We start from the raw sequence: 20,069 nt of genomic DNA on the forward strand, positions 1-20,069 counted from the left end.
CCTTGTAAATCTCCTCTGTATTTTCTCTAATATAGCCACATCTTTCCTGCAGTGCTTTGACCAGAACTGTACACAGTCCTCCAGCTGTGTCCAAACCAGTGTTTTATACATTTCCAACATAACCTCCATGCTCTTGTATTCTCTGCCTTGGTTAATAAAGGCAAGTATCTCTTACGCCTTATGTACCTGCCCAGCCATGTTCAGGGATCTATGAACATGCACTCCAAGGCCCCTCTGTTCCTTTATACTTCTCAATATCCTACCATTTATTGTGTATTCCCTTGCCTTGTTAGCTGTCTCCAAATACATTACCTCACACTTCTCCGGATTGAATTCCATTTGTCACTATTCTGCCCACCTAACCAGTCCATTGATATCTTCCTGCAGTTTACAGCTTTCTTCTTCATTATCAACCACATGGTCAATTTTTGTTTCATCTGCAAACTTTTTAATCAAATCCCCTACATTCAAGTCCAAACCATTGATCTCTCGAACAAAAAGCCAGTACTGATCCCTGCAGAACCTCACTGAAAACAGCCTTCCAGTCACACAAACACTCATCAACCATTACTCTTTGCTTCCTGCCTCTGAGTCAATTTTGGCTCTAACTTGCTGTTTTGTGTTGGATCCCATGGGCTTGTCATTCATGACCAGTCTGCCTTGTGGGACCTTATCAATGGCCTTGGTTACAGTTTAACCCCATTCTCCTAATCTCTGGCCACTCGGTGTGGAGGTGGGGTGGGAAGGTTGGAGGATCTTTTCCGGGACCTGCTCTTGGGCCTGATTAAAACACCACCCACACCCACAGCCCTTTCGATGACCTGCCCTTCCAAAACCCCCCAGTCCCACCAATGCCCTCCTCACCCTCACCTCATCCACCCCAAACCCACCCAGGTTTGTATCTGTCTTGTATATTTAAACATTCAGTTCTCACCTTCTCGATCTCTCTCTCTCCCTCTCGCTCAGGCTGAGAAACAATGTGTAGGTCCAGGATGTACAGGGACCATGTTGGGAGTGGGGGTGTCACTCTGGCTGCTGCCCTGTCTTCCCTGGTCTTGTCCATGCCGGGGTGGCCTTCTGCAACCGGTGGACACCTCAGGATGCAGAGTGTCTCATGGACACTGGGAGCAATGTTCTGGTTCAGTTGGGAAGGTTCCCTTTGCTTCTGTTACAATTTGTTGCTTATTTTGGCTTCTTTTAGTTTGAATGGATCACATGTTTGGGGGAAACAAGAGAGGAAAGAATGTTCCATGGAAACTAGAACTGTCTGTTCTGAATTTCTATCCTGGATTGACAGTGCTGACTTTTGTAAACTCCTTTTACAGGGTATTAGAAGGGGAGGATTTACTGACGGGAAATTCAAACCAAACATCACATCAAGATCTGACAGAAACATTCGATTCATCAGGACCTGAATATCATCGGACTGAGAATGTGGAAGGAGAAATGTTTGTCTGTTCTGCCTGTGGGAAAAGATTTCAAACATCAGTGTGACTGGAAAAGCACCGAGACGCACACACACCCGAGTGAGAGTGTTCCAGTGACTGACTGTGGAAAGAGCTTTAACCAGTTACACAGCCTGAAAAAACATCACACCATTCACAACGGGGAGAATCCGTACACGTGTTCTGTGTGTGGATGAGGCTTCAACTGATCATCCAACCTGGAGAGACACAAGGACACCCTCGCCATGGAGAAACCATGGAAATGTGGGGACTGTGGGAAGGGATTCGGTTCTCCATCAAAGCTGGATATTCATTAACTCAGTCACACTGGGGAGAGGCCGTTCACCGGCTCCGTGTGTGGGAAGGGATTCACTGTTATCCCACCTGCTGACACACCAGCAAGTTCACACTGGGGAGAGGCCGTTCACCTGCTGTGTGTGTGGGAAGGGATTCACTCAGTTATCCCACCTGCTGACACAGCAGAGAATTCACAAGGGTAGGTTGGAGAAGTTGGGGTTATTCTCCTTGGAGCAAAGGAGATTGAGGGAAAATTTCATAGAAATGCACAAGATTCTGAGAGACTTTGATAAATTAGACAAAGAAAAACTGTTCCCATGAACTAATGGTACAAGAACTAGGGAACACAGATTGAAGGTTTTGAGTAAGAGTTGAAGCAGGAATGTGAGGAAGAACTTCTTATGCAGCAAGTGGTTCTGACCTGGAACTTGCTGCCAATGTGTGTGGTGGAAATGGAAATAATCAATGATTTTCAAAGGAAACTGGATGGTCACTTGAAGGAAATAAACTTGCAGGGCTATGGGCTGATGTGGGGCAGTGGGACTGAGTGGATTGCTCCCTGGAGAGCTGACATGGAATTGATGGGCCAAATGGCCTTGTTCTGTGCTGTAAATGATGCTGTGTCTCTGTGACTGTGTTTTGAGACAGGATATCTCAGCTCTCCACCCTGGGATTCTCAGTATGAACAGGATTCGGAGTGGGGAGGACTCACTATCCATGGTTTACTGGAAATGTTAAAGGTCATATCAAAATTAAAGGAAAAGCATATAATTGCACAAAGATGGGTGGCAGATCAGAATGTTGGACAGAATATAGAAAAACAGTAAAGAATGACTAAAAGATTGATAAGGAGTGCAGATTGTAAACAGAGTCTGGAGGTATGTGTTTGCTGAGTGGTGAGTTCAGTGAAGGGGAGAGGAGGTGCTCCTTTTTTCTACTTTTTTGTCTTCCAGTATTTGGTTCTTGTTTCTGTGCAGTGAAAGGTGCTGGTTGGTTGAGTAACTGGTCACATATTCCACTTCTAAGTAGTCTGGTAAGTTAAGGTACAGCAGTGCAGCTTGGCTGAGTGCAATGCACAGCTTGTGACATGTGGGATGTCATGGACGCACCATGTGTCCCAGACAAACATATCTGCAGGAAGTGTCACCGGCTGCACAAGCTTGAGCTCTAGGGTTTGGAGCTCGAGCAGTGGCTGGAGTCACTGTGGTGCATCCACAATGCAGAGAACTACATGGATAGCAGGTTTAGGGAGGTGATCACACCACAGGTTAGAAGCATGCAGGAGGATAAGGAATGGGTAACCGACAGACAGTCTAAGAGAACCAGGCAGGTAGTGCAGGAGTCCCCTGATATGATCTCACTTGCTAATCGGTTTTCCATTTTGGATACTGGTGTGGGTGATGGTTCCTCAGAGGAGTGCAGACAGAGCCAAGTTTGTGGCACCACAGGTGGCTCAGCTGCACAGGAGGGGAGGAGGAAGAGTGGAAGAACAGTAGTGATGGGGCTTTCATTAGTCAGGGGAACACAGAAGCCTTTCTGCAGCCGTAGATCGGACTCCAGGATGGTGTGTTGCCTCCCTGGTGCCAGGATCAAGGATGTCACGGTACGGCTACAGGACATTGATCTGGGGGAAGGTGAACAGCCAGAGGTCGTGGTCCACGTTGGCACCATTAACATAGATTGAAAGGGTAAATGAGTTCCTGACAACAAATTTTAGAGAACTAGGAAGGAGATTAAAAAAGCAGGGCCTCAAAAGCAGTTATCTGAGGATTACTCCCACTCCCATGTGCAAGTGAGCAAAGTAATAGGAGAATTGACTGATTGAACAGGTGATTGGAGAACTGGTGTGGGAGGGAGGGCATCAGATTTCTGAGGCACTGGGACAGGTGGGACCTGTACAAGATGGACGGGTTGCATCGAAGCAGGATTGGGACTAATATCCTCACAAGGAGATTACTAGTGTTGTTGGGGAGGGTTTAAACTAGATTGGTAAGGGGATGGAAACCTGAGAGGGAGCTCAGATTGGAGGGAAGCAAAACTGGTAACTTGTCAGGGGTATGGGAACCAGGGGAAAATATCAGACTGGAACACCAAGGTGCACAGAATACTGGGAGAGATCGATGGCACTCGAGTAGGGAATAGCAAGTTACAAGGTGGGGTCAGAGTCAGGGAGAAAGTAATAAAGTCTAAATCAGTGTTAATGTGCATGTATGTGAATGCACAGAGTGTGGTTAATAAGATTGGTGAGGTACACGTGCAGATTGCCATGTGGAAATATGATCTTGTGGCGAGAACAGAGACCTGGCTCAAAGAAGGGCAGGACTGGGTGTTAAATATTCCTGGATACAAGGTCTTCAGCAAAGAAAGGAAAGGGAAAGGGGTGTTGGAGTATTGATTAATGAGAACATTGCAGTGTTGGAGAAAAAGGATGTCCCATCGGGGTCAAGAACAGAATCAATTTGGCTCGAACGAAGGAACAAAAAAGGTGCATTTACATTGCTCAGTGTTGTCAAGAGGCCACCAGCTAGTGGGAAGAACGTGGAGGAGAAAAAAATGCAAGGACATTACAGAGAGGTGCAAAAAATATAGGGTAGTTCTAATGGGCGACTTGATTCAAACATATCGTGGGATAGTAGTAGTGTGAAGGGCAGTGAGGGGCAAGTGTTCTTCGAGTTGTTCAGGAAAGTTTTCCACAACAGTATGTTGCTAGTCCAATGAGAAAGGAGGCATTCCTGGACCTGGTTCTTGAGAATGAGGTGGGCCAAGTGGATCAAGTATCAGTTGGGGAGCAAAAACAAGAAATGCTGGATTCACTCAGCAGGTCTGACAGCATCTGTGGAAAGAGAAGCAGAGTTAACGTTTCGGTTCAGTGACCCTTCTTCGGAACCGAAGCATGTAGGGGAGATTGATCATTGTATCATAAGATTTAGGCTGACCATAGAAAAGGACCAATAACAATCCAGAGTAAGAGTAATTAACTGGGGAAAGACAACTTCAATGGGGTAAGAATGGAGCTGGCTGAATAAATGAGATTCAAAAGTTGCCAGGAAACCTGATAGCTGTACAATGGGTAACCTTCAAAAAAGACAGAGTTCGGGCACAGTCAACATATGTTCCCTCGAAGTGGAAAGTTTGGGCAAATAAATCCAGAGCTCCCTGGATTATAAAAGAGGTAGAGATTACGATAAAGAAGAAAAAGGTTGCTGTTTTCCTTGAAGAGAAGGCTGAGAGGTGATTAGGTCGAGGTATTCCAAATCATGAGGGGTCTGGACAGAGAATCATACCTTAGAGACAATGTCCCAGACACTGACATCACCATCCCTAGGTGTCCCACCAGCAGGACAGGCCCAGCAGAGGTGACGGCACAGTGTTATACAGTCAGGAGGGAGTTGCCCGAGACGTCCTCAACATGGGCTCCGGACCCCATGATGTCTCATGGCATCAGGTCAAACAGAGCAGATGGAGAGAAACTGTTCCCACTGGTGAAAGGATGGAGGACGAGAGGGAACAGATTTAAAGTAATTGGGAAGAGAAACAAAAATAACATGAGGAAAAACTTTTCCAGCCAGCGAGTGGTTAATGTGTGGAATGCACTGTCTGAGAGTGTGGTGGAGGCAGGTTTAATTGAAACATTTCAAAGGGAATGAGACAGTTTTATGAAAAGGAACTAATGGAGCTGCGGGCTGACAGGTCCCGGATGCTGATGGATTCATCCTCGGGCTTTCAAAGAGAAGCAAATGAGGGAGGAACTGCGCAGAATCTGTCCTCCTGTCCCGCCCCCTCTTCCTATTGGTCCGGAGCTGCCGTTAATCACCCAGACATTGTGAGGTCAGAGGTTAAGTCCCGGGTGCGCAGGCGCATTGCGGACCAGTGTTTCAAGCCAGAGGGTGAAGGCGGCGGAGAGACGGTTCTGCAGCCGGTAAGTGGCGGCTGGTGGGCGGGGAGGCTTCAGAAACACCCGGTGTAGGCCTCAACACCCCCAATAACAAACTCCCGGTCCTGTGTTTGCACCGAGCGGGCGGCAGCTGCGGGAAACTGAGCTCAGTTATAAAGGGGCCTGGGGGAGGGGAGGGGAGGGAGGGAGGAACCATTTGGGACACAGCACAGGGCAGGAGGTCCCCCCTCCCCCACTCCCTGGTTCCACAAAGACTCCCCTTGGACTCGGCCACACCTGGGCAGGGCTGGCTCAAGGTGCAGGAAGCTGATAGGCTGAGCTGTGGACTGGGAGGAGTGGGGGGTTTGACTGACAGGCCTGGGGAGGGGGATATCAGGGCAGGTACACACACTGCTCCCCCTTTTCCTCCTGGGATCTTTTACTGGAGTCGTGTTGCTGAGTGTTTCTAAACTCTGTCTCCCTATCCCGGTAATGTCGGTGGATTGTAGGTTGCTGTGAGTGTTGGACTATATTGTCTCTCCTCATTCTTCCTCCCTCTCCCACTCCGAGTTCCAGGCTGCAGGCACCGGCTGTTTGATGTGCCTGGAACATTAAATATGTTTCTCTCTTCACAGAGACCTGCTGAGTATTTCCAGCATTTTCTCCTTTTATTTCAGATTTCCAGCATCTGCAGGACTTTGCTTTTGTTTTATTGCACGAGTTGCTCACAGAATCAAAGGCAGTGAAGGTGCTCGAGCTGGACGGAAGCAGTCGTGTCAGATCCTCAGTGGGTGAGAAATCGCCGAGTGCAGGGGAGGAATGAAGCTGGCGGATGTGCAGGGAGGCTTCAGAAACATCCGGTGTCGGCCTCAACACCCCCAATAAGAAGCTCCCAGTCCCGCGTTCCAAGGAGAACAATCCCAGCTTCTCCAACCTAACCTTGTAGCTAAATTCCCTCATCCCTGGAACCTTTCTGGTAAATCTCCTCTACACCCTCTCAAGGACCTTCCCATCCTTCCTAAAGTGTGGTGATCAGAACTGGATGTAATACTCTAGTTGTGGATGAAGCAGAGTTTTATAAAAGTTCCCCTTAACTTCCCTGCTTTTGCACTCAGTACCTCTATTTATCAAACTCAAGATCCCGTATTCTTCCGAAGAAGGGTCACTGACCTGAAATGTTAACTCTGCTTCTCTTTCCACAGGTGCTGCCAGTCCTGCTGAGTGATTCCAGCATTTCTTGTTTTTGTCCCGTATTCTTTGCTAACTGTTCTCAATATGTCCTGCCACCTTCAATGATCTATACATATGAACCCCCAGGTCCCTCTGTCCCTGCACACTCTTTAGAACTGTGCCATTAAGCATATATTGCCTCTCTCTATCCCTTCTGACAACCTGGAAATTTTCAGGATGTTAGAACTGATAGTATAGATCAGGAATGTCCAGCCTTTACGCATTAGGGGCTACATTCTAAATGTTGTCCTACATCGGGGCCGGAGGTGAGCAACTTTCGGAAAGGTAAAGGTATTAGAAATTTATTTGACTGTTCATCAATATAACAAAAATGTGCATTTTTGTGAATAAACTTTAAATGAGGAAACTAATGTATTAACTTACTTTCCCAACACTATGTTGAACACTGATTTAGTGAGTTACCTGGCATGGTTTTTGCTTGCAGTAGCAGACATTGTCTGCCTGCACACTTGATGTAGCGATGCAGAGAATTCCAGATAGATTCCATTTGTGAGGAGAGATCTTGATCTCGCACTCTCCCTGTCTCCTGCTCTCTCTACTTTATTTAGAGATACAGCACTGAAACAGGCCCTTTGGCCCACCGAGTCTGTGGCAAGCAACAACCACCCATTTACACTAACCCTGCAGTAACCCCATATTCCCTGCCACCTACCTACACTTGGGGCAATTTACAATGGCCAACTTACCTATCAACCTGCAAGTCTTTGGCTGTGGGAGGAAACCGGAGCACCCAGCGAAAACCCACGCGGTCACAGGAAGAACTTGCAAACTCCGCACAGGCAGGACCCAGATTCGAAGCCAGGACCCTGGAGCTGTGAGGCTGCGGTGCTAACCACTGCGTCTCTCTCTCGCTCTCTATCTCTCTCTCCCCCGTTCTCTCTCTCTCTTTCCCCCCTGCTCTCTCTCTCTTCCCCATCCCCCCGCTCTTTCTCTCGCTCGCCGCTCTTCCGCTCTCTCTCCCTTTCTCTGTCACTCCCGCTCTCTCTCTCTCTCCCCGCTCTCTCTCTCTCCCCGCTCTCTCTCTCTCCCCGCTCTCTCTCTCTCCCCGCTCTCTCTCTCTTCCCGCTCTCTCTCTCTTCCCGCTCTCTCTCTCTCCCGCTCTCTCTCTCTCTCTCTCTCTCGCTCTCTCCCGCTCTCTCTCTCTCTCTCTCTCTCTCCCGCTCTCTCTCTCTCTCTCCCGCTCTCTCTCTCTCCCGCTCGCTCTCTCTCTGTCTCTCCTGCGTTCTCTCTCTCTCTCTCCCGCTCTCTCTCTCTCTCTCCCCGCTCTCTCTCTCTCTCTCCCGCTCTCTCTCTCTCTCCCAATCTCTCGCTCTCTCTCCCTCTCCCTCTCTCTCTCTCTCCCGCTCTCCCTCTCCCGCTCTCTCTCTCCCTCTCCCGCTCTCTCTCTCTCTCTCTCTCCCGCTCTCTCTCCCTCTCCCTCTCCCGCTCTCCGTCTCGCTCTCCCCCTCGCCCTCTCTCTCTCTCTCCCGCTCTCTCTCTCTCTCTCTCCCGCTCTCTCTCTCTCTCTCTCCCGCTCTCTCTCTCTCCCGCTCTCTCTCTCTCCCGCTCTCTCTCTCTCCCGCTCTCTCTCTCTCTCCCCCGCTCTCTCTCTCCCCCGCTCTCTTACTCTCACTCTCCCCCGCTCTCTTACTCTCACTCTCCCCCGCTCTCTTACTCTCACTCTCCCCCGCTCTCTTACTCTCACTCTCCCCCGCTCTCTTACTCTCACTCTCCCCCGCTCTCTTACTCTCACTCTCCCCCGCTCTCTTACTCTCACTCTCCCCCGCTCTCTTACTCTCTCTCCCCCACTCTCTTACTCTCTCTCCCCCGCTCTCTTACTCTCTCTCCCCCGCTCTCTCTCTCTCTCACTCTCTCTCCCCCGCTCTCTCTCTCTCTCCCCCCTCTCTCTCTCTCCCCCGCTCTCTCTCTCACTCTCTCTCACTCTCTCTCCCCCGCTCTCTCTCTCCGCCCTCTCTCCCCCGCTCTCTCTCACTCTCTCTCCCCCGCTCTCTCTCACTCTCTCTCCCCCGCGCTCTCTCACTCTCTCTCCCCCGCTCTCTCTCCCCCGCTCTCTCTCCCCCGCTCTCTCTCCCCCGCTCTCTCTTTCCCCGCTCTCTCTTTCCCCGCTCTCTCTTTCCCCGCTCACTCTCTCTCTCTCTTTCCCCGCTCACTCTCCCCCTCTCTCTCTCTCTCTTCCCCCCTCACTCTCTCTCTCTCTCTCCCGCTCTCTCTCTCTCTCCTGTTCTCTCTTTCCCCGCCGCCCCCACTCTCTCTCTTCCCCCCCCCCCAGCGTTTTCTCTCCCTCACCCTCGCCGCGCTCCCTCTGTTCCGCTCTCTCCCGCTCTCTCTCTCTCTCTCGCTCTCTCTCCCGTGCGTTCTCGCTCTCTCTCCCGTGCGCTCTCGCTCTCTCTCTCACTCCCCCGCTCTCTCTCTCACACTCTGTCTCCCCCGCTCTCTCTCTCTCTCTCTCTCTCTTTCCCCGCTCTCTCTCCCTCCCCCGCTCTCTCTCCCTCCCCCGCTCTCTCTCCCTCCCCCCCTCTCTCTCTCTCCCTCCCCCTCTCTCTCTCCTGTTCTCTCTTTCCCCGCCGCCCCCGCTCTCTCTCTCCTGTCCTCTCTTTCCCCGCCGCCCCCGCTCTCTCTCTCATCCCCCGCCCCCCCAGCGTTTTCTCTCTCTCACCCTCGCCGCGCTCCCTCTCTTCCGCTCTCTCCCTCTCTCTCTCTCCCGCTCTCTCTCTCACTCTCCCTCCCCCGCTCTCTCTCTCTCCCTCCCCCGCTCTCTCTCTCTCCCTCCCCCGCTCTCTCTCTCTCCCTCCCCCGCTCTCTCTCTCCCCCTCCCCCGCTCTCTCTCTCCCCCTCCCCCGCTCTCTCTCCCCCTCCCCCGCTCTCTCTCTCCCCCTCCCCCGCTCTCTCTCTCCCCCTCCCCCGCTCTCTCTCGCTCCATGTCTGCCGGCCTCTGTCTCTCTGCTCCGCTCCCAGGGCCCGGTCACCCTGGCACCCTGCTCCCAGGGCCCGGTCACCCCGGCAGCCTGCTCCCGGGGCCCGGTTACCACTGCACCTTGCTGCTGGGCCTGCACCTCCTCAGACGGTGATGAAGAGCCTGAGGCCCAGGCTGAGTACATACACAGGCAGAGCCAGTGCTTGGCCTGGGTCCTGAGCTCACGGCCGGGAAGGCTGCATTGGATCTGGAGTTTGGGCGGGAAGCGCCAGCAGAGAAGCAGCTCAGCCCGGGCACCACCATCTTACTAAAGGAGCCAAAATATCAGGTACTGAAGCTGGTCTGTCATCTTGGTAAAGGAGGACATGTGCAGTGACGTGTCTCCGCCATGTTGGTAAAGGAGCTGTGACCATTGTCAGTCACTGAATGTTTTGGCAGGTCAGGTGGAAACCATTGGCAGGCTGGATTCTGGCCCATGGGCTGGATGTTCTGGAGTGTCGAACTAGGAGGTGTAGAGTAAAAGTGAGAGCCAGACCTTTCAGGAGTGAAGTTAGGAAACATTTCTACACACAAAAGGTGGTAGAAATTTGAAACTCTCTTCCACAAACAGCAGTTGATGCGAGATCAATGTTAATGTTAAATCTGACATTGATAGATCTTTGTTAACCAAAGGTATTAATGGAAATGGGACAAAGTTGGGTATATAGAGTTAGATCACAGATCAACCATGATCTCATTTCCTGGTGGAACAGGCTCGAGGGGCTAAATGGCCAACTCCTAGAATCATAGAAATTTACAGCACAGAAGGAGGCCATTCAACCCTTTGTGCTTGTGCTGGCCCTTTGAAAGAGCAGTTGTGCTTAGTCCCACACACCCACTTGTTGTTTGTAAGCCTGTAAGTTCCTCATTCTCAAATACCTGTCAACTCCCTTTTAAAATGACTGATAGAATCAGGTTCAACCACCTTTTTCAGGTGGAGCGTTCCAGATCCCGACAACTGTCTGTTGTTACAAAAACTGCTGAACTCAATGTTGAGTCCGGAAGGTTGTAAAGTCCTCGAGCTCCCATTGAGCTTCATTGGAACAGGGCTTGAGGCCGAGGACAGAGAGGTCAGAGTGGGAGTGGGACGGAGAATTATAATGCGAAGTGACTGGAAACCCAGGAACATGCTTTCAGACTGAATGGAGATGTTTCTCAAAGTGATCACCCTATCTGTGTTTGCTCTTCCCAATGTAGAACAGATCTCATTGTGAGCAGTGAATATAATATACAAAATTGCCAAAAGTACAAGTAAATCACTGTTTGGTTTCATCCCACAAAACCCTGAGAATAGCCCAAAGGGAGCTACTTTATTTGAAGAGTAAAAGTTACAAAGTAAAGCAAATCAGTTGCTGGAATATTAAACTCCACCCCAGCTATAAAGAATATTAACACAGCAGATATAAACCCCACTGTCAGAATGAATATGGTTCAGTCCTGGATGTGATTAACAGCAGCAATAATTACAGAATGCAACAGCTACAGTCACTTGTGAACTCACTGGTGTCTCAGCATTTTGGATATCGATTAAATTCCTTCCCACAGACGGAGCAGGTGAACGGCCTCTCGTTATAATATTAGAATATAATACTATCTTTAATATCATCTAATAAGATATTCTTTCTTACAGTTCAGTGGGATGTAAACAGTAACCCCAACACCTTCAGGAGAGATGGTGCGAAAGCCCCTGTGTGCAGAGTGAGCATAAAATCAATGTGTGGAAATCCTCTCCTAATACCCTGTAAAAGGAGGTAATAAAAGTCATCACTGTCAGTACAGGATAGAAATTCAGAACAGACAATTCGAGATCCTATGGAACATTTTATTCCTCTCTTGTTTCCCCAAAGCTGTAAATCGCAGTCCCACACACTCTCCCTCCTCCCTGTGCTGAAATCCAAACCCATGACACCATCTGCACCATTTCTTTCCTCCTCTGCCAGTTTTCTCCCTCTCTCTACTGTGGCTCGGTTCAGTTCTCCAGCCCCTGTGTGCAGAGTGAGAATAAAATTAATGAGTCAATGATTTTCTGTCCTGGTCACTGGGACCCTGAAGCCCCGCCCACTCTCTGTTCTGGTCCCACAAATTACCAGATTCATTCAGCTCAATTTCACAACTTGTCTTTGTGTTTTTGTGGGTTCTCTCTCACTCCCTTTTTCCTGTTGTAACTTCATGTTACAGGATATTAGAAAGGGAGGATTTGCGGAAGGAAACTCAAACATCACCTCAAGATGTGACAGTCACTCGATTCATCAGGATCTGAATATCATCGGCCTTTGATCATGGAAGCAAAAAGTGTGGAGAAACCGTACACGTGTTCTGTGTGTGGACGGGGCTTCAGCCGATCAGCTGGCCTGTCGATACACAAGTGTAGTCAGACTGGGGAGAAGCTGTGGAAATGTGGGGACCGTGAGAAAGAATTAAATTACACGTCTGAGCTGGAAACTCATCAACACAGTGAAACTGAGGAGAGGCCGTTCATCTGCACTGAGTGTGGGAAGGGATTCACTCAGTCATCCTCCCTACTCGCACACCAGCGAGTTCATACTGGGGAGAGGCCATTCACCTGCACTGAGTGTGGGAAGGGATTCACTCAGTTCTCAAACCTGCTGACACACCAGCGAATCCACACTGAGGAGAGGCCGTTCACCTGCACTGAGTGTGGGAAGGGATTCATTCATTCATCTGCCCTACTAAAACACCAGCGATTTCACACTGGGGAGAGGCCGTTCACCTGCTCTGAGTGTGGGAAGAGATTCTCTCTGTCATGGAACCTGCTGGCACATCAACGGATTCACACTGGGGAGAGGCCATTCACCTGCTCTGATTGTGGGGAGGGTTTCACTTATTCATCCACCCTGCTGATGCACCAGCGAGTTCACACTGGGGAGCGGCCGTTCACCTGCTCTGAGTGTGGGAAGGGATTTACTCAGTCATCAAAGCTGCTGACACACCAGCGAGTTCACACTGGAGAGAGGCCGTTCACCTGCACAGAATGTGGGAAGGGATTCACTCAGTTATCAAACCTGCTGACACACCAGCGAATTCACACTGGGGAGAGGCCGTTCACCTGTACTGAGTGTGGGAAGGGATTCATTCATTCATCCGCCCTACTCACACACCAGCGAGTTCATAATGGGGAGAGGCCGTTCACCTGCACTGAGTGTGGGAAGGGTTTCATTCATTCATCCGCCCTACTGACGCACCAGCGAGTTCACACTGGCCAGAGGCCATTCACCTGCTCTGAGTGTGGGAAGAGATTCTCTCTGTCATGGAACCTGCTGGCACATCAACGAATTCACACTGGGGAGAGGCCATTCACCTGCTCTGATTGTGGGGAGGGTTTCACTCATTCATCCACCCTGCTGATACACAAGCGAGTTCACACTGGGGAGAGGCCATTCACCTGCTCTGAGTGTGGGAAGGGATTCACTACTTCATCCAAGCTGGTGAAACACCAGCGAGTTCACACTGGTGAGAGGCCATTCACCTGCTCTGAGTGTGGGAAGGGATTTGCTAATTCATCCGCTCGGCTGAGGCACCAGCGAGTTCACACTGGGGAGCGGCCGTTCACCTGCTCTGTTTGTGGGAAGAGATTTACTCAGTCATCCCACCTGGTGTCACACCAGTTCAGTCACACTGGGGAGAGGTCATTCATCTGCTCCGTGTGTCGGAAGGGATTCACTCAGCCATCCTATCTGCTGAGACACCAGCGAGTTCACAGATAATTACAGGGGTTGGATTCTGCTGTTGCTGCTGTTAATCATATCCAGACTGAACCATGTTCATTCTGACAGTTGGGGTTTATTTCTGATGTCAGTTGCTCCTCTTGGACTGAGCGTCTGCCCCACAGCATCTCTCATTCATATGTGAATAGACCATCATGTCTTCAAACCTCATTTTCAATTTAAATCCACTCAGTAAATGTACTGAACAAAAGATGAACAATAAACAGATCACAGGCCAATCCTGTAACTCTATATTGACAGGAGAAAGTCTGTTCTTTAGCTCAAGAATGAGGCTGTTTAAGCTCTGTGTGTTTCTAAGCACTCGGAGACTGGAGCTGTTGGACAGACAGGCTGTTCACAACTGTTAACGTGTCAGATAGTGAAGGAATTGCTCTTCAAGTAAACTCACCAATTTATAAGCTCAGACTCCGGTCCCTGCTGTAATTAATACTCAGCATCCATTAGTGTTGATTTACAGTCAATCACTGAATCGTCTGGTTAATCTTTGTTACTTGTTTTGTGAAATACTCTCCCTATTAGTGCTGAACTGCTGGATAACTCTGATTACATTTAAATGTGTTTATACATGTTTATAAAGTGTCTGTGTGTCCAGATTTAACTAAGTTGTGATTTGTAACCAATAAATGATGTTTCGGGTATGACTTGTCATCTGGTATCTTGGTGATTTGTCGAGAAAGATTTAATTCACTCACTCAGCAGCTCGAGAGGAACCAGACTGAGGTTTAATGAACATAAGAAATAGCAGCTGGAGGAGGCCATTCGGCCCTTCGACCCTGCTCTGCCATTCACCCAGATCATGGCTGATCATCTACCTCAACTCCACCTTCCCACACTATCCCATATCCCTTAATTACCGTAATACCCAAAAATCTGTCAATCTCTGTCTTAAATATACTCAATGACTGAGCATCCACTGCTCCCTGGGGAAGAGAATTCCAAAGATTAACAACCTTTCCAGTAAAGAAATTTCTCCTCATTTCAGTCCTAAATGGCTGATCCCTTATCCTGAGACTGTCTTGATTCCCCAGCCAGGTGAAACATTTTCTCAGCATCGACCCGGTCAAGTCCCTTAACAATTGATGTTTCAGTCAGATCACATCTCCTTCTTCTAAACCTCAGGGAATATAGGCCTAGTCTACTCAACCTCTCCTCATAGGAGGAGATGGAGCAGAGTGGGGGTGCTGTACAATAGTGGTTATGTTATTGAACTAGTAATCCAGAGGCCTGGACCAATGATGCTGAGACATGAATTCAAATCCCACCACTGCAATTAAAAAGCGAGGATCAATATTGGTGACCATGAAACTACGGATTGTCCTAAAAACCCACCTGGTAATTTCCTCCAGTGCATCTTGTAGATGGTACACACTGCTGCCACTGTGTGTCAGTGGTGGAGGGAGTGAATGTTTGTAGATAGGATGCCAATCAAGTGGGTTGCTTTGTCCTGGATGGTGTCGAGCTTCTTGAGTGTTGTTGGAGCTGTACCATCCAGGCAAGTATTCCATCACACTCCTGACTTGTGCCTTATAGATGGTGGACAAGCTTTGGGGTGTCAGGAGATGAGTTACTCACCGCAGGATTCCTAGCCTCTGACCGGCTCTTGTAGCGACAGTATTTATATGGCTACTCCCAGTTCAGTTTCTGGTCAATGGTAGCCCCCAGGATGTTGACAGTGGGGGATTCAGTGATGGTACTGCAATTGAATGTCATGGGGAGATGGTTGGAGTCTTTCTTGTTGGAGATGGTCATTGCCTGGCACTTGTGTGACTTGAATGTTACTTGCCACTTATCAGCCCAAGCCTGGATATTGTCCAGGTCTTGCTGCATTTCTACACGGACTGCTTCAGTATCTGAGGAGTCGCAAATGGTGCGGAACATTGTGCAATCATCAGCGAACATCCCCACTTCTGAACTTATGATTGAAGAAAGAATTGTGTGTAATAACCTCTGGTGTGGCACCTTATCAAATGCTTCTTGCTTCTTGAAAATCCAAATAAACTACTGTTTCCTCCTTATTCACCTGACTAGTTACATCCTCAAGAAACTCTTAACAGATTTGTTAAACATGATTTCTTCTTCACAAGTCCATGTTGACTCTGCTGAATCATATTATGATTTTCTAAGTGCCCTGTTACCATTTCCCCAGATAATACATTCTAGCATTTTGCCTACAACTAATGTGAGGCTAATTGGACAAAGGCTCCCCATTTTCTCTCTTTCTACAATGTTATTACTGAACCCTTTCTCAACTGATTATTTCATAAAAGTGCTGTACTTGAGTCTTAATTTGGCCTTGTGCCATCTCCTAGTGGGCTTTTCCTGTCCTGTCAGTGCTGGGTCAGGCCATTGTCCAGCTCAAACAGCCCAGATAACAGGAGCCAACGAACCTTATTTCAGTCCTCAGGGTGGTTTGTTTCTTGAGGTTCAGATTATCATTAAAATAACAACACACACTGTGTCCACCCATTGTTCTCCCAGACGCACTGTCACCTCACAGTCAGGATCATGTGTCTATGAAGGGGAGGTTGTTGTCCTGTCTAGACCACCCTGAAAACCCTTGCTTCATAATGGTCAGGAGTAGAAGGTCTCAGTATTGTGAGAAGAGCCTCAGGGAATCAGTCCCAGTGATCTTGTAAAACAGAGGAACACATGAGTGGGAGGAGGCCATTCAACTCCTCGAGCCTGTTCCTCTATTCAGTTATATCATGACTGATCCATATCGCAACTACCTTTACCAGAGTTGGTTACATATCCCTGTAACCTTACCCAATAGGTAACTCACAAGTTTTGACATTTTCCTTTTCTCCCCATCCATAGCAGCTTTTTGGGGGGACAGTGTTCCAGATTTCACTATCCTTTGTGTGAAGAAGTGCTTCCTGACAGCACCCCTGAATGGCCCAGCTCTAATTTTAATGTTGTGCCATCTTATTCTGCATTCCACCAACAGAGGAAATCATTTTTCTTCATCGACCCCCTTAAAACCTTTAATCTTCTTTAATACCTGAATTACATCACCCCTTAATATTCATACTCTATGAAATACAAGCCCAGTCTATATGACCTGTCCTCACAATTTAACCCTTTTAGCCCTGATATCATTCTGGTGAATGTGCAGTGTACCTCCTGCACAGCTGATATATCCTTCCTGAGATGTGCTGCCCAGAATTAAACACCTCACTTCAGATGATGTGTAACCAGAGTTGCATATAACTGCAGCATTACTTTCACCCTTCAGATAAAGGCAAACATTCCATTAGACATTTTAATTCCCTTTTCTCCCAGTCCAGTAGTTTTTCGTCATTTCTGTGCATGAAACCCGAAATCTCTCTGTCCCTTCACAGTTCCTAACTTTTAATCATTTAGAAAATATTCTGCTTCATCTTCCTTAGATCTAAGTTACCAGAGTGGTTCCAGGGATGGGAAATTTTAGTTACAAGGTGAGGTTGTAAAATCTGGGGTTGTTCTCTTTTGCACAAAGGAGATTGAGGGGAGATTTAATCAAAGTGTAAAAGATTATGACAGGCATGGATAAGTTCGACAAGGAAAACTGTTCCCATTAACTAATGGTACAAGGATTAGGAGACGCAGATTGAAAGTTTTGGGCAAGAGATGCAGAGGGAATATAAGGAAGCACTTTTTTACGCAGTGGGTAGTAAATGATCTGGAATTCGCTGCCCATGAGGGTGGTGGAAGCAGAGACAATCAGTGATTTCAAGAGGAAATTGGATGGTCACTTGAAGGAAATAAACTTGCAGGACTACAGGGGTCAAGCAGGGGAGTAGGACTGACTGGATTACTGTGTGGAGAACTCACGGACTTGATGGGCTGAATGGTCTCCTCTGTTCCATACATGACTCTAATGTTAATGACCTCGCACTTCCCCACATTGACCTCCTGCTGTCTCTGTTATCTCCACTCGCTAAATCTATCAATGACACAATGCAATTTTTTGCTCCCTTCCAGAATACTCAATATGTCACCTAACTCAGTATGTGGGTTTGTTCAGGGAAAATCGTGTTCAACTAACTTGCTGGAGTTTTTGAAGACATAACAGAGAGGGTTGGTGGGGGCAATGTTGTTGATGTGGGGTACATGAACTTTCAAAAGGCATTTGATACAGTGCCACACAATTTATATGTATTTATTTATGAGTATTTCCAGCACTTTCTGGTTTTATTTCATCTTCCAGAAGATCTGATTTGCAAAAGTAAATCCTGGGACAGTGAGGTTTAAAAGATCTCCCGAAGGAATCATCAGCTTCTTCACACTGTGACATTGCATGTACAAAACACCAATCCTGGGCTGAGTGGGTATGGGAACAGTGAACAGAAGAGGGATGGGGAATCAGCAGTGTTTGTGTTTTTACAATGAGGCATAAACAGATGGTGAGACAAAGAGAGAAATAGAGGGAGAGAAAGAGATTGAAATGACAGGTTAAACACAGAGGGAGAGAGACAGGCTCTGGGGCTCTCCAGTGTTTAGTGACTGCCCAGCTCCCAGCCTGTGTCGCAAACCACTCTCCCCACCCCCTTCTCACCCCCTTGCCAAAGGCCTGATGTGTAAAGATAAATCCTGGGACAATGATAAGGAATTAACACCTTAATGGCAGTTTTAAAGAGAGTTTCTCAGCTTCTGGACAGACTGGGGCCTGGTCATGTCACTGTCCCTCTGTTGATTAGCTGAAAGATGCAGCAAATGTTCTCAACAATAACCTTGTAGGAATAAGTTCACAGATCATCAAAAAGCAGCTCCCTGGAATGTCTCTGTTCAAAACAGCCCTGGTAGCTGGATTAACATAACAATGGGCAAGATCTCAGCACCTAATAGTCCCTCTCACATTTTACATCTGTTCCCACTTTACAGTCTCTGGGTTTATTGTGAGGGATGGGTAAATGATGCAGAGATTGTCAATGTTAGTGAGTGACAGAGAAAAGGAGCTCTGGGCTATTGATGTGTCTTTTATTTTAAAAAGTCTTTGCTTTGTTCTCATCAATGTTTCATTTCTCTCTCCAGGAGATTTTTTAGCAGCTGTAACATGTCAATGCATGGGATAACATCATGCTGACCATTAGGACCAAGCTAATGGTTTATAAGGCCTGTGATCTCAACACCTTGCTGTATGGCTATGAAACATGACAGCTACCAGGGAAAGTAGCTCAATAATTTCCATCTTTGCTGTCTGTGGCCCATTATGGGTATATCCTGGCAGGACAAAATCACAAATGTGGCAGTCCTCTCAAAGGCAGAGCTCCCAAGTGTGTTGGCATTAATCAAACAGAGGTGGCTTTGGTGGATCAGACAAGTCCACAAGATAGAGGATGGCTGCAAACCCAAGGACCAAGGTAGCCGGGGCCAGGCGACCAGTGGGCGCCCAAAGCTCCGCTTCAAGGTTGCTTGCAAGCGTGACCTGAAGGCCCTAAATGTCGACTATCGCACTTGGGAGTCACTAACTGATGAAAGAGGGAAATGGCAACACATCCTGTGGACTGGTGTGCAATACCACGATGACCAGTTGCTGCAGCAGCTTGGCAACAGACGCCAATGTCAAACACAACAACTCACAGCATCACTTGACAGCTTCATGTGCAGCACTTGTGGCAGAGCCTGCGTCTCAACGATTGGCTTTTGCAGCCATCAGCAAAGGTGAACCAAGAGAAGATACGCCCCCCCCCCCCCCCCAAATGGCTTGTTTGCTGCATGTCGATCATCTTTCGTAGATGAAAGGATGACAACCCACTGTTTCCCTCGCTCTCTCCTTTCTCTCTCTCCCACTTCTCTCATTCAGAGAGAAAGATAGGGAGAAAGAGAGAGACACACAGAGAGAAATCCACAATCAGAAACTCAACGAATGACCTCCTTCTATGCTGTTAATGACTCTATGACTCGAAAATGAATTAAAATGGCTGCTGCACATTGCATTTAAACATCAAAATGCATCTCACTGCCTAAAACACAAGCATTATTCAGGAATTATAACAAACAAAAGGACAAAGAAGGACCAGAAATAACGGTACTGAATTGGGGGAAGGCAGATTTAGATATGATAAAACAGGATTTGGCCAAAGTGGACTGGGAGCAGCTACTTGTGACCAGTGGGAGTCATTCAAAAAGGAAATAGTGAGAGTTCAGGGCCAACATGTTACCGAACAGTGAAGGGTAGGACCAACAAATCCAGGGAACCCTTGATGTCAAGGGATATAGAGGATTGGATAATGGGGGGAAAAAGGAGGCTTATGGCAGATTCAGAGGGCTTAAAACAGTGCAGGTGCTCGTGGAGTATAGAAAGTGTAGGGTGGGGGGGGTACTTAGAAAAGTAATCAGAAGAGTGAAGAGGGGGCATGAAAAATCACTGGTGGCCAAGCTAAAGGAACATCCCACGGCGTTTTATAAGTATATTAAGGTCAAGAGGATAACCAGGGAAAGAGTAGGGCCCATTCGGGACCAAAGTGGCAATCTGTGTGTGGAGCTGGAGGATGTAGGTGAGGTTTGAAATGATTACTTTT

General features: G+C 48.1%; 1 protein-coding gene and 1 pseudogene across 4 annotated transcripts; one reads left to right on the forward strand and one right to left on the reverse strand.

Moving 5' to 3' along the window:
• Positions 1-20,069, reverse strand: part of LOC137349387 (zinc finger protein 585A-like) — a 231,635-nt pseudogene that overhangs the window by 13,642 nt on the left and 197,924 nt on the right.
• LOC137349388 (zinc finger protein 229-like) lies at positions 5,610-13,631 on the forward strand. 4 transcript variants are annotated; one of them, XM_068014905.1, is made up of 3 exons: positions 5,622-5,661; positions 11,451-11,518; positions 11,999-13,631. In XM_068014905.1, exon 3 carries the CDS (start codon positions 12,100-12,102, stop codon positions 13,543-13,545), a length of 1,446 nt encoding a protein of 481 aa, XP_067871006.1. In that variant the 5' UTR covers positions 5,622-5,661; positions 11,451-11,518; positions 11,999-12,099; the 3' UTR covers positions 13,546-13,631. The 4 variants fall into 4 exon arrangements, with proteins under 4 accessions (XP_067871005.1, XP_067871006.1, XP_067871004.1 ...); XM_068014903.1 differs by lacking the exon at positions 5,622-5,661 and adding an exon at positions 6,338-7,131; XM_068014904.1 differs by lacking the exon at positions 11,451-11,518 and having other exon boundaries at positions 5,610-5,661.

The sequence above is a fragment of the Heterodontus francisci genome, chromosome 34, assembly GCF_036365525.1.
Source record: "Heterodontus francisci isolate sHetFra1 chromosome 34, sHetFra1.hap1, whole genome shotgun sequence".
NCBI lineage: Eukaryota > Metazoa > Chordata > Chondrichthyes > Heterodontiformes > Heterodontidae > Heterodontus > Heterodontus francisci.

Coding starts and splice junctions, on each gene's coding strand:
- LOC137349388 (XM_068014904.1), top strand. CDS start 12,100: ATGGAAGCAAAAAGTGTGGAGAAACCGTACACGTGTTCTGTGTGTGGA.